The sequence below is a fragment of the Phyllobates terribilis genome, unplaced genomic scaffold (assembly GCF_046119375.1).
Source record: "Phyllobates terribilis strain yellow unplaced genomic scaffold, ASM4611937v1 Scaffold_7__3_contigs__length_470593459, whole genome shotgun sequence".
NCBI lineage: Eukaryota > Metazoa > Chordata > Amphibia > Anura > Dendrobatidae > Phyllobates > Phyllobates terribilis.
This window is the reverse complement of record NW_027362767.1, coordinates 57459448-57471624: the sequence shown is the minus strand read 5'-3', so window position 1 is coordinate 57471624 and position 12177 is coordinate 57459448. Positions and strand designations below refer to the sequence as shown.

At 49.5% G+C, this 12177-nt stretch overlaps 1 protein-coding gene across 1 annotated transcript; it reads left to right on the top strand.

The window, feature by feature from the left end:
- The first annotated feature begins 3929 nt into the window (after positions 1 to 3929).
- LOC141155353 (SCAN domain-containing protein 3-like) lies at positions 3930 to 5709 on the top strand. Its single transcript, XM_073642232.1, has 2 exons — positions 3930 to 5573; positions 5677 to 5709. The coding sequence occupies exons 1-2, from the start codon at positions 3930 to 3932 to the stop codon at positions 5707 to 5709; spliced, it is 1677 nt and encodes a 558-aa protein (XP_073498333.1).
- Positions 5710 to 12177: the final 6468 nt, after the last annotated feature.

Genomic DNA, 12177 nt, shown 5'->3' with positions numbered 1-12177 from the left:
ATGGGAACCTGTCTGAAGAAAGGTGTCCAACTTACCTGGGCCTGCTCCGGTGTGGAAGAGCGGGCACCAGCCTGTGCACCGGGTCCCAGAAGCGCCATCCGCGGTTCCCCGGAGCCGTGTCCGAGCGGGCGCAGGCGGTGAGGAGGGCTCCGGCTCCCCGCAGACCGCTGCGCTGTCCTCTCCCTGCCGCAGGCTCCTGGCCGGTCGCACGCCGGGAGCAGCGTCTTCCGAGTGTGACGCGACTGATGTCACGGCGCGGTGCACGCTGGGAGAGGCGTGCCCGATGACGTCGAAGGTCGGCACCTGGATCCAAGATGGCGGCGCCCTGTAAGCGCTTGCCGGCTGGCTTTTTTCGAACATCGGCCGGTGGGTGTCAGGAGGGGGAAGGACACAAGAACCGGAGGAGGTCCGTATGTGCCCTATTTAAGGTGGGGGGGGTTTGTCTTGGCCAAACGCTGCCTATACTCTTGTGGTGTAGCAGCTATGCAGACCAGGACAGCCAGGAGCAGCAGCAGCCGACCCCTCCATTTCATCAACGCCAGCGGAAGAAGCAGTCGGACACCTCGCACACGGACGGCCGCTCCAGCAACCGCAGCGGCAGCAGGAGAAGTAAGGTGTTGGACGCTTCAGGGCCATCCAGAAGGGATTTATCTTATGTCCTGCCACAGCCTCCAAATCCGGTAGCCTTTCGTGACTTCAGGGGTGAGTGATCTTCGTGAATGTCACTTAATAGTAATGGAAAGTTACTGTATTATGTGCTTCATTCCTTAGGAACCTAAGAATAGTAGCGCCAAAAAGAAGCACAGGGTTTGCGCCTTATGCCAGGCCCCCCTTTCCATAGATTGGCAGAAACAGCTTTGTGCAAGCTGTATTAACCAAACCATAGCGGAGAGCACCCCGGATTTCGCTTCTAATTTGAGGTCCGTAATCCGTTCAGAGGTGCAGGATTCCCTGAAAGGCTTGCTAAAGGGGAAAAACAGATCCCATAAAGATATCTCCTCCTACTATGATTTATCCTTCCAGTCAGAGGATCTTTGCCTCAGTGATTCAGCATCCTTCTCTTCATCAGACAGTGGTAGGCCCTGTTTCTCTATTGAGGATACTGACAAGTTGGTCAGAGCGGTCAAATCTGCCATGGGGTTGAGGGAGGAAAAGGCAGCCAGGTCCCTGGAAGACATTATGTTCGCAGGCCTGGAGGAAAAAAAGAGACGCTCCTTTCCAGTGAATCATAAAATTCAAACCCTTATAGACCGGGAATGGAGGAAGCCGGAGAAATCAGGAGTGTTGCCCTCATCCTCTAAAAGGAGGTACCCCTTCGAGGATAGTGTCTCTGGGTCCTGGGTCTGTCGCCCGATCATCCAAAAGATCGTCCCTACCCCTGGAAGATTCGGGCAGTCTAAAGGATGGTCTGGATAAGAAGGCAGATTCCTTCCTGCGTCACACCTGGGAAGCAGCGGCAGGGGGCCTGAAGCCAGCGGTAGCAGACACTTGTGTCGCTAGGTCACTTATGGTGTGGCTTCAGCAATTAGGAGACCAGCTCAAGGATAAAAAGATATCCAGATATAAAATCCTCTCCAATCTGCCTTTGCTACAAGCAGCATCTGTTTTTCTGGCTGACTCCTCAGCAGATTCAGTTAAACTCGCTGCCAGGTCTGCAAATTTGTCTAATGCTGCCAGACGAGCCCTGTGGCTCAAGGGTTGCCCAGGAGACCTACAATCTAAACATAAGCTTTGTTCCCTTCCTTGTGATGGTAAACTCTTGTTTGGCCAAAAACTGGACGAGCTTTTGGAGAAGGCTGGCGACAGAAAGAGAGGTTTCCCAGGGTTCACGGGGGACACAAAAAGATCCTATTTTCGGAGGAAGAGATTTAACCGGGGTCGCCCTCCGGGAGAAAGGAAAAGATGGGAGCCCAGATCTAAAAAGGACTCTGGTTACATGTTTGGAGGACCATCCTCCAGTACCAAAAAATCTCCACAATGGCGCGAGGCTACAGGTCGGGGGAAGGCTTTCCCATTTTTTCCCAGCTTGGGAAGCCATCACCAGATGATCTAAAAAAAACAAATGGGTCCTTAAGGACCATTATCAACCTCAAAAGTCTAAATCAGCTGATAAACAACCAGACTTTCAAGATGGAATCAGTGAACTCTGCAGTAAAACTCCTACACCACAATTGTTTCATGGCAGTTATCGACCTAAAAGATGCCTACTATCACGTCCCAATCCATCCAGACTACCGGAAGTACCTAAGGGTAGCCCTGTTCATCCAAGGGCAATTGAGACATTTCCAATTTACTGCCCTACCTTTTGGACTCTCGATAGCACCGAGAGTGTTTACAAAGGTTATAACGGAGGTGACAGCTTTTCTCCGAATCAAAAACGTGGTGATTGTTCCCTATCTTTACGACTTTCTGATAATAAGGAAATCGGAGGCCCACTGTTCCTATCAACTTTTAGAGGTCAGGACAGCTTTACATCACCTGGGGTGGTTAATAAATATTCAAAAATCAAAGCTATCCCCCTCAAGGACTCAGATCTTTCTGGGCTTTACCCTAGATTCCCAACTCCAATCCTGTTTCCTCCCGGAAGACAAGGTTTGCAAAATAATCAGCCTGGTCTCAAGGGCCATAAAGTCTCCCGTGATGTCCTTGAGAGAAGCAATGTCCCTACTAGGCTCCATGACTTCCTGTCTCCCGGCAGTCAAATGGGCCCAGAGTCATATGAGGCTTCTTCAGTGGGAGGTCCTGTCAGCACAAAAATCCTTCAACGGACATTTAGAAAAAAGACTATTTCTTTGGAGACAGTAAACTCCCTCTCCTGGTGGACAAACAGGGAGATTCTGACCTCAGGCTTACAGTGGTCCAAACCAGTCGACCACACAATTACAACAGATGCAAGTGGCTCCGGCTGGGGGGGTCATCTAGCACAGAGGTCCCCAACCGCCGGTCTGCGGACCAGGACCGGGCCGTTGGGGTTTTTCAGCCGGTCCGCGGCGCCGCTGACAGCTAGCTCCGCGGCCCTGCGCCTGGTCAGAGCTCGCTCTGTGTGGATTTATAATGTTTTCTGCCATAGCCGTGACAGCTCGCAGCTCCCGGCAGAGAACATTATGCAGGACGGGGTGGGGCGTCGGGCGGGTCTTAGTGACGCAGCCCTCCACAGCACAGCATGGTACCTGTTGTACGTCACGGGGCGGGTCTTAGTGACGCGGCCCTCCTGCACAGCATGGTGTGTTCCTGACGGGGTGGGGCGGCAGGCTCTCCTCACTGACACGCCCCCGGCAGAACATGTTATGTGGGGCGTGCTGGGGCAGCAGACTGGCTTCAGTGACGCGGCTCCCGGTACCGGTGTTCAGTGTGTAGCGCTGCTAAGCAGCAGCGCTGTATACACTGACGCTCAATGTACAATGCTGCTACTTAGCAGCGCTGTACACCGAGGTCCCGCCAGCATCCTCCCCATACAGCGCTGTCTGGTGCATATAGCAGTGCTAGTAGCAGTGCTGTACACTGAAACTCAATGTACAGTGCTGCTACTCGCAGAATGTGCTCAGGCAGGAGCAGGGACAAGCAGGTCATGTGTGTCCAGCGCTCCTTCCCCTCCTACTAGCTGCGAGTTGGAGGGGGAGGGGCTCTGGATGCTAATGGGCAGCTAGATATGACGTCAGGTGTCCCACCCTTATGACTCCTGTAGCTGTGTTCTGGTGTCGTGCGGCCCAGCAGCAGATTTTCTGGTTAAAGTGAAAAAAGCAAATAACAGTGAAAATTCATAGCAGCAGTGGCTGTGTCCAGTAGCAGCAGTAGTGGTCATCATCATCAGTGCCCGTCTCCAGTAGCAGCAGTAGTGGTGGTCATCATCATCAGTGCCCGTCTCCAGTAGCAATAGCCATCTTTCTGTGTTAGGGGCCCACTACGCCTTCACCTCTAACCCTTGTAAAATGAGTAAAAAACAAACATCACTGAAGAGCTTCTTTGAAAAGGAAGAAAGACCCAATGAGACAGATGAAGACTCCATGACTGCTAAAAAAAAGAAAGCTGCATTTAAAAGAAAATACAATGAGTCCTACTTAAATTATGGGTTCATCGCAACTGGCGATTCACATGCCCCAAGCCCACTCTGTCTGATATGTGGCGACCGGCTATCCAACGAGGCCATGAAGCCTTCAAAACTGTTTCGCCACTTACAGACCAAGCACCCTGCATCAAAAGACAAGCCTTTGGAGTTTTTTGAAAGAAAAAAACGCGAACACGAAGGACAGAAGCAATTATTGAAGGCCACCACATCAACAAATGTGTCTGCTCTGAGAGCATCATTCTTAGTGGCTAACCGCATTGCCAAGGCTAAGAAGCCCTTCACTATTGGTGAAGAGTTGATCCTGCCTGCCGCTAAGGACATTTGCCAGGAACTTTTAGGAGAGGCTGCGGTTAAAAAAGTGGCACAGGTTCCTCTTTCAGCGAGCACTGTCAGTAGACGAATTAATGAAATAGCAGAAGACATCGAGGTACAATTGTTGGAGAGGATTAATGCGTCACCATGGTACGCAATCCAGGTTGACGAGTCTACTGACGTTGACAACAAGGCAATGATGCTGGTTTATGTGCGATATATTTTTCAGGAGGATGTGCATGAGGATATGTTATGTGCATTATTGTTGCCAGCCAACACCACAGGTGCAGAACTATTCAAGTCTTTGGATGATTACATATCAGGAAACCTAAACTGGTCATTTTGTGTCGGTATATGCACAGACGGAGCAGCTGCCATGACTGGACGGCTTTCTGGTTTAACTACCCGGGTCAAAGAGGTTGCGTCTGAATGCGACTCTACGCACTGTGTCATCCATAGAGAAATGCTGGCAAGCCGAAAAATGTCACCTGAACTTAACAGCGTTTTGCAAGATGTGATTAAAGTTATTAATCACATAAAAGCACATGCCCTTAACGCACGTCTGTTCGAGCAGCTCTGTGAGGAGATGGACGCGGAGCACAAACGTCTTCTCCTACACACAGAAGTCAGATGGCTTTCTAAAGGTAGAGCACTGGCCAGAGTTTTTGAGTTACGAGACCCGCTTTATAGATTTCTTTTAGAAAAAGAATCGCCACTTGCAGCACATTTCAGTAGTAAGGAATGGGTCACAAAACTTGCTTACTTATGTGACATATTCAACTTTTTGAACGAACTTAATCTGTCACTTCAGGGGAGAATGACAACTGCCTTCAAGTTGGCAGATAAAGTTGCTGCATTTAAAGCCAAACTGGAAGTGTGGGGACGGCGAGTGAGAACAGGGATATTTGACATGTTTCAAACATTAGCAGGAATTTTGGAAGAGACCGAGCCTGAGCCTTCATTCTCCCAGCTGGTGCATGATCACCTATCTCAGCTTTCAGAAGAGTTTGAGCGCTATTTTCCGACCACAAAAGACCCACGAACTAGGAAGGAATGGATTCGCAATCCATTTGTGAACAAGCCAGGTGAATCGACCTTGTCCGTGCTTGAAGAAGACCAACTGCTTGAGATTGCAAATGATGGTAGCCTTAAAAGTATGTTTGAGACTTCAAATCTCCCAACATTCTGGATTAAAGTCCAGGCTGAATATCCTGGGATCGCCACCAAAGCACTGAAAACTCTGCTTCCTTTTCCAACATCCTATCTTTGTGAAACTGGGTTTTCTGCCATGACAACAGCAAAAACGAGATTACGGAGTAGACTGGACATAAGGAACACACTTCGGGTTTCACTGTCTCCCATCACCCCTAGATGGGACCGTCTTGTTGCAGGAAAACAAGCCCAGTGCTCCCACTGATCCAGGGAAACAAGCCTGGTGCTCCCACTCATTCTGAACCTATGGTAAGTTGAATCACATTCTCATTATAAATGTCATAATTATATGATAAGTATGCACTAAGCTCCACCCCTCCATAACCCCACCCCCATATGACCAAAGCCCCGCCCCCACCCCCACCGGGCCATGGAAAACTGGTCTTGCTTAAAGCCGGTCCCTGGTGCAATAAAGGTTGGGGACCTCTGATCTAGCATATCTCTCAGTTCAGGGGCTCTGGCTATGTCACGAAATAGAAGCGTCATCGAGCCTAAAGGAGCTTTTGGCAGTAGAGAAATCCCTGATAGGCTTCCTTCCCCACATACAGGGTCGCCATGTCCAGATCAGATCCGACAATCAGACCACAGTGGCGTATATAAATCACCAGGGAGGAACAATATCTCGCTCCCTTATGGTAGTGGCAAACAGGATCCTGCATCTAGCAGAACAGCATCTCCCATCTAGTGTTGAGCCACCCCCGTAGTGTTCGAGTTCGGTTCGGTTCGTCGAACACCCGTGTGTTCGCCGAACTGTTCGTCGAACTGTTCGTCGAACACCTTCGAACACCGTTAAAACCAATGGCAGGCAAACAAAAACACATAGAAACACATAGAAAACACCTTCAAAGGTGTCCAAAAGCTGACAAACTGCTCAGAAGACACAACTAACACATGGAAAAGTGACAAGTACATATAGTCATGCGAAAAGAAAAGAGGTGGAGGAGTAAAAGGAGGGGGAGACACAGATATAGGCATGTCATGCCCTTCTAAAATCCAAAAAGTGAGAAGCCGACACGTTCAGTCCGCTCCTGCCCGTGCCACCTCCGCGTCGCCGGGTTTGTGCCAGAGCCGCGGTGAACCCTGACGGCCAGCCCCCCTCTCCCAATACTGGTGCCTGTCCGCTGGTGGGTCGAGCGAGCCCCCCTGTGGTGGAGGCAGCTCTAAGCTTTTTAATTTAAATTGTCTCTCTAATTTGAATGAATACACTTTAAATCCATTTACAAGGATCTATTGGAGGGCAAGTCTCATGCCAGCAGCCGCGTAATTCCAGCTCCAGTAGCGTCCACTAAAGCTGCTGCAGTTAAAAAGCTTTTATAAGGATCGAGCTCGGCTGTCCACCGCAAGGCATCCTACTGCCAGTCCCAGCCCCTATGCCTTGGGGTGCCTCCTGATGCTCTTCACTGAGTATCCCGTGGTCCCGAAGCATTTCCTTTGAAAAAATTAAGTGTCCAAACTACAGGTGGTGTAGCTTGCTTAACAGCCGGGATAATCCGCTGACTAGCAGACACTGCTATTAGGCACAAAGTATTTCCTGGGCTAGATGCAGTTAAAAATTTGTAATTAGATACTCTCGTTGGATGCTGAGAAAGCATTCCATAGAGTCTCCTGGCACGCCATATATGATTCTCTTAAAAAGCTTGGGGTAGGGGTCTAGGGGACCCTTTTATAGCCAAAATCACGGCCCTGTATCGCAATACGTCACCTAGGCTGAAGATAAATGGAACTGTAGCACCCTGAGGGCTCGGTTGCTACAGAGGTATTGCACCTCACCCAGAGGTGTGATATCTCACTCTCAGGTAAGGATGTAGTGTGGATCAGGACCCGACACCTGCATGCATTACACCACATTGCCGTGGGGCAGGGCGACCAATATGCCCCTGAGATGGGCACGACAGTCCCTGTCCCTGGCTGGAGTGGGGGGAGGGAACACTGAGGAAGGGGAACCCTGTAGTGCAGGAGCAGGGAGGAAGCAGTTCCTGGGTGCATTGAGAAGGGAGTATAAAAGGTGGGCACCATCTTAGTTCAGTGCAGAGAAGTCTGAGCAGAAGTGGCAGGGAGCAGGGGCTCTGCATGAGCTCTGCTCCGGAGGCGGGCCTAGTAACAGAGGCCCAGGCCTGGAAGAGGGAGAAGGAAGGAAGAGGAGCGGAGAAGGCTCCAGGAACGAGGAACGAAGGGATCCCAGGGGTGCGGACGGGCGAGTCGCCACCGCACGCCCGAATCCACCTGCGTGGAGGGGTCAGGCCAAAGGGGGAGACCGGTCCCCGAAACTAGTGGAGGCAGGAAACGACCCTCAGCTAGAAACAGGAGGCTGTGACATTTTATGTGGCGCAGCCCCTCGCTACACCCGCTAGGAAGGCACCACATAGGGTCAGGGAAACTGGCGCCAAGTTTACCAAGAGGAGGCCCGAGGCAGCCGGACAGAAGGGTTGGTAAGAAAGGCCAGACAAAGGACACACAAAGGGGGTCCTGTGAAGCGCTCCAAAGTTATCTGGGAGTTGTCTGAGCCCCTCACCTGGTGAGCACAGTACGACGTGGGCAGCCGTTACCTGCAGACGTGGTCTGGATAATAAGAACTGTGAGTAAAGGCCCTGGACTGCATCACTGACTCCGTGTCATTACTGCTGCTGCCCTGCACCATCACCCCCATCCTCCGCATACACTGCCCTGAGGCTATACTCCTCCCGTGGGCAGTTATGCTACGCTCTGCTGCACCCACAACACCAGCCTCAGCGGTCTGCCCTGGAGCGGCGGTTCACTCTGACCGCAATCCACGGGTGGCGTAGTCGGACATTTAAACATCAAAACCACATAAATAGTTCCGCCACTGGTTTGACCGCCCTGAGCCACGGAACCAGGTCGCCGCCACGGAGACTACAACCACCAGCATCCACCAAAAAGGGTCCGGCTCCGGGTGTCCCAAGGCCCAGGGGGCGCGTCAGAACATTTTCATCACCTTTCACAATCACCAATGGGACAAGGCAGGGATGTCCTCTGTCCCCTCTCTTATACATCCTAGTGACGGAGCACCTGCTCTCATCAATTCGCCATAACCCCAATATTAGGTGGATTGAGGTGGGAGGCACCGAGTACAAGTGCTCTCTATTTGCTGATGATGTCCTAGTATATATCACTCAATCAATCACATATATCCATCCATGCTGTTATGGCTGAAATAGATCACTTTGTTACATGGTCAAATTTTAAAATCAATGCAGCGAAGTCTGAGGCCCTCGATGTCTCCCTCCCCAAATCCATATAGGATTCCATCCAGTCCAACTTTCCCTTTGCCTGGCCCTCACAGGGTATCAAATACTTAGGAATTCCTATTCATAGAGACCTCTCCCATATATGTTATCTTAATTTTGGGCCCTTTATTGAACAACTCCATACAGACCACGGTTGGCAAGTTAGAACTGTAAGATTCACTACGTGAACCACTGGTGTTTTGTGGAAAAGCACATGTACACTGTGTTCCAAATTATTATGCAAAAAGTGTTTAGGAGTGATAAGGGAAGAATTTGTTTGTTTGTCAGTTAAACTCATTGATGGTGATGTGTGTCAGGGCTCTTTATATCACTGTAAGCAATTGCAGACACCTGTGCTAATTAGTTTGGCAGGTGTGTCTAATGAAAGGCAAGACTACTTAAGAAGGCTGTCTCACATTATTAAGCAGCCTACATTTTCTGCCAAAATGGGAAAGAAAAAGGATGTGTCGGCTGCTGAGAAGCAACAAATTGTGGAGTGTTTAGGTCAAGGCATGACTACAATCAACATTGTGCGATGATCAGGATGAAGTGTCTTGGCAATCAAGAAGTATGTAGCTGATTCACAGTACACACGTGTGTGTGCTGATAAGGGCAAATTGAGGACTCTTTCCTACAGGCAATTACGTCAGGTTGAAAGAGCAGCGGCAAAAAAGCCTTGTCATAGCAGCAGACAAGTTTTTGAAGCTGCTGGTGCCTCCAACGTCCCCCGAACAACAAGATGCAGGGTCCTTCAGAGGTTTGCAGCTGTGCATACGCCATCCTGTCGACCTCCTCTATCCACTTCACACAAGCAGAAACGGCTCCAGTGGGCCAAACATTACATGAAGACTGATTTCAAAACTGTTTTGTTCACGGATGAGTGCCGTGCAGCGCTCGATGGTCCAGATGGATGGAGTGGAGGATGGCTGGTTGATGGACACCCCACGCAAACACGGCTACAGCGCCAACAAGGAGGAGGTGGAGTAATGTTTTGGGCTGGAATCATGGGGAGAGAGATTGTCGGCCCCTTTAGGATCCCTGAAGGCGCTAAAGATGAACTCCATAATGTATGTGGATTTTCTCAAACAGCACTTCCTGCCATGGTTCAAGAAGAAGAACCGTGTATTTCACAGCAAGATCATTTTTTTGCATGATAATGCACCATCTCATGCTGCACATAAAACATCTGCATCTCTGGCTGATATGGGCATAAAAGGGGACAAACTTATGGTGTGACCCCCATGCTCCCCTGACCTCTACCCCATTCAGAACCTTTGGAGCATCATTAAAAGGAGTGTCTATGATGGCGGGAGGCAGTTCACATCTAAGCAACAGCTCTGGGAGGGTATTCTGTCCTCATGCAAAACAATTGAAGCAGAAAACATCCAAAACCTGACAAATTCAATGGACGAGAGAGTTCAGAAGCTCCTTTCGAACAAGGGGTCCTATGTGAAAATGTAACATCACCTAGAATAAAGTTTTGAGTTGAAAACTGTTTGATTTCAGTTTCTAACAACCTGCTAATGCTTATAATTTCAAAAATGACCATTTTTTTGGTCTTTATTAAAATGAAAAGGTTGATCGAAAAGTTTGGGGGATCTAAGAGTGTGGCAACCCAGTAGTCATGATTACTTCGAATTCTGACAATATGAGGGTCATGCTGCAGGTAGTGCAGCAAGAAGGCACTTATGTGTCTTGCGCATCTCGGAGCCCCAAAATTATTTTCCGGGCTAGATGCAGCTAAAAATTATTATTAATTTTAAATCTGGTGAAGCTTTAGTATAGATGGCCTAATAGGATCAGTGCTGCACACTGCTACAAAGCCCAAATTATTTTCCAGTCAAGATACAGATAAACATGATTAGTAATTTAAAATCTGGTGGAGCTTATTATAGATGGCCTAATAGAATCAGTGCTGCACACTGCTACAAAGCCCAAATTATTTTCCAGCCAAGATACAGATAAACATGATTAGTAATTTGAAAGCTTAAAACGGTTGGTAGGGTGATTTTAACCAATCATCAAGCTTTTACTCTCCCCAGGATGACACAGGGGTAGAAAAGTCGTTTCGGATCCATGATTTGTTCATCTTTATGAACGTGAGTCTGTCTACATTATCAGTGGAGAGCCGCGTGCGCTTATCTGTCAGCACACCACCAGCAGCGCTGAACACACGTTCAGACAGAATGCTGGCTGCGGGGCATGACAAGATCTCCAAGGCGTAAGTGGCTAGCTCCGGCCATTTATCCAGATTGGAAGCCCAAAAAGAGCAAGGGTCCAGTGACACAGTCATGGCTTCAATGTTTACTTGGAGATACTCCTGTACCATCGTCTCTAGGCGTTGACTATGTGTCAGACTTCTTGTCTCCTGTGGCCTTGCAAAGGATGGGCTAAAAAAGTGGTGAAATGATTCCGCAAAATTGATGTTACCAGCAGATACTGTGGTTCTGTTACGGTTTGAGTGCTGAACACTTGACGGTCCCACGGTTGGCAAGTTGGAACTGTGAGATTCACTACGTGCACCACTGGTATTTTGTGGAAAAGCACATGTAAGATTCTGCAACAGTCTCTGCTGATACTCCTGCATGCGTGCATCCCTTTCTATGGCAGGAATAATTTCTGCAAATTTACTTTTGTACCGGGGATCTAACAGTGTGGCAACCCAGTAGTCAGGATTATTTCTAATTCTCACAATTCGAGGGTCATGTTGCAGGTAGTGCAGCAAGAAGGCACTCATGTGTGTTGCGCATCCAGGAGCACCAAGTCCCTGTTGTGTTGGTGGCGAGGTAACAATCATGCTTCCTTCCTCTGTCCTCTCCCCCCAACCTCGCACAACAGAAATGTGATCAAGGTCTCCCTCATCTGATGAGTCTTCCATCAGTTCGTCCTCCACTTCTTCCTGGGCTCCTGCACCTTCCTCACTAGTTTGGCTGCTACCATGCGCCCTGGTAAAACCATCTCCCCCACCCTCACATGCCTGCCGCCTTGGTGCTGCCGACCGTCTGGACCTTGCAGATGTTAGCCCTTCCGCATACAACTCCTCCTCCTCTACTCCCTCCACCTCCTCTTGTGCCACCACCTGACTCCGAATTCTGTTTAACATGTGCTCCAGCATGTAAATCACCGGAATAGTCATGCTGATAATGGCATCGTCAGCACTAAACATCTTCGTCGCCATTTCAAAACTGTGCAGAAGGGTGCATAGGTCCCTGATCTGAGACCACTCCTCCAGCGTGATTTGCCCCACCTCTGGATCTCGTTGGCCCAGGCTATACGTCAGAACGTATTGCACCAGGGCTTGTCGGTGCTGCCACAGTCGCTGCAACATGTGCAGAGTTGAAT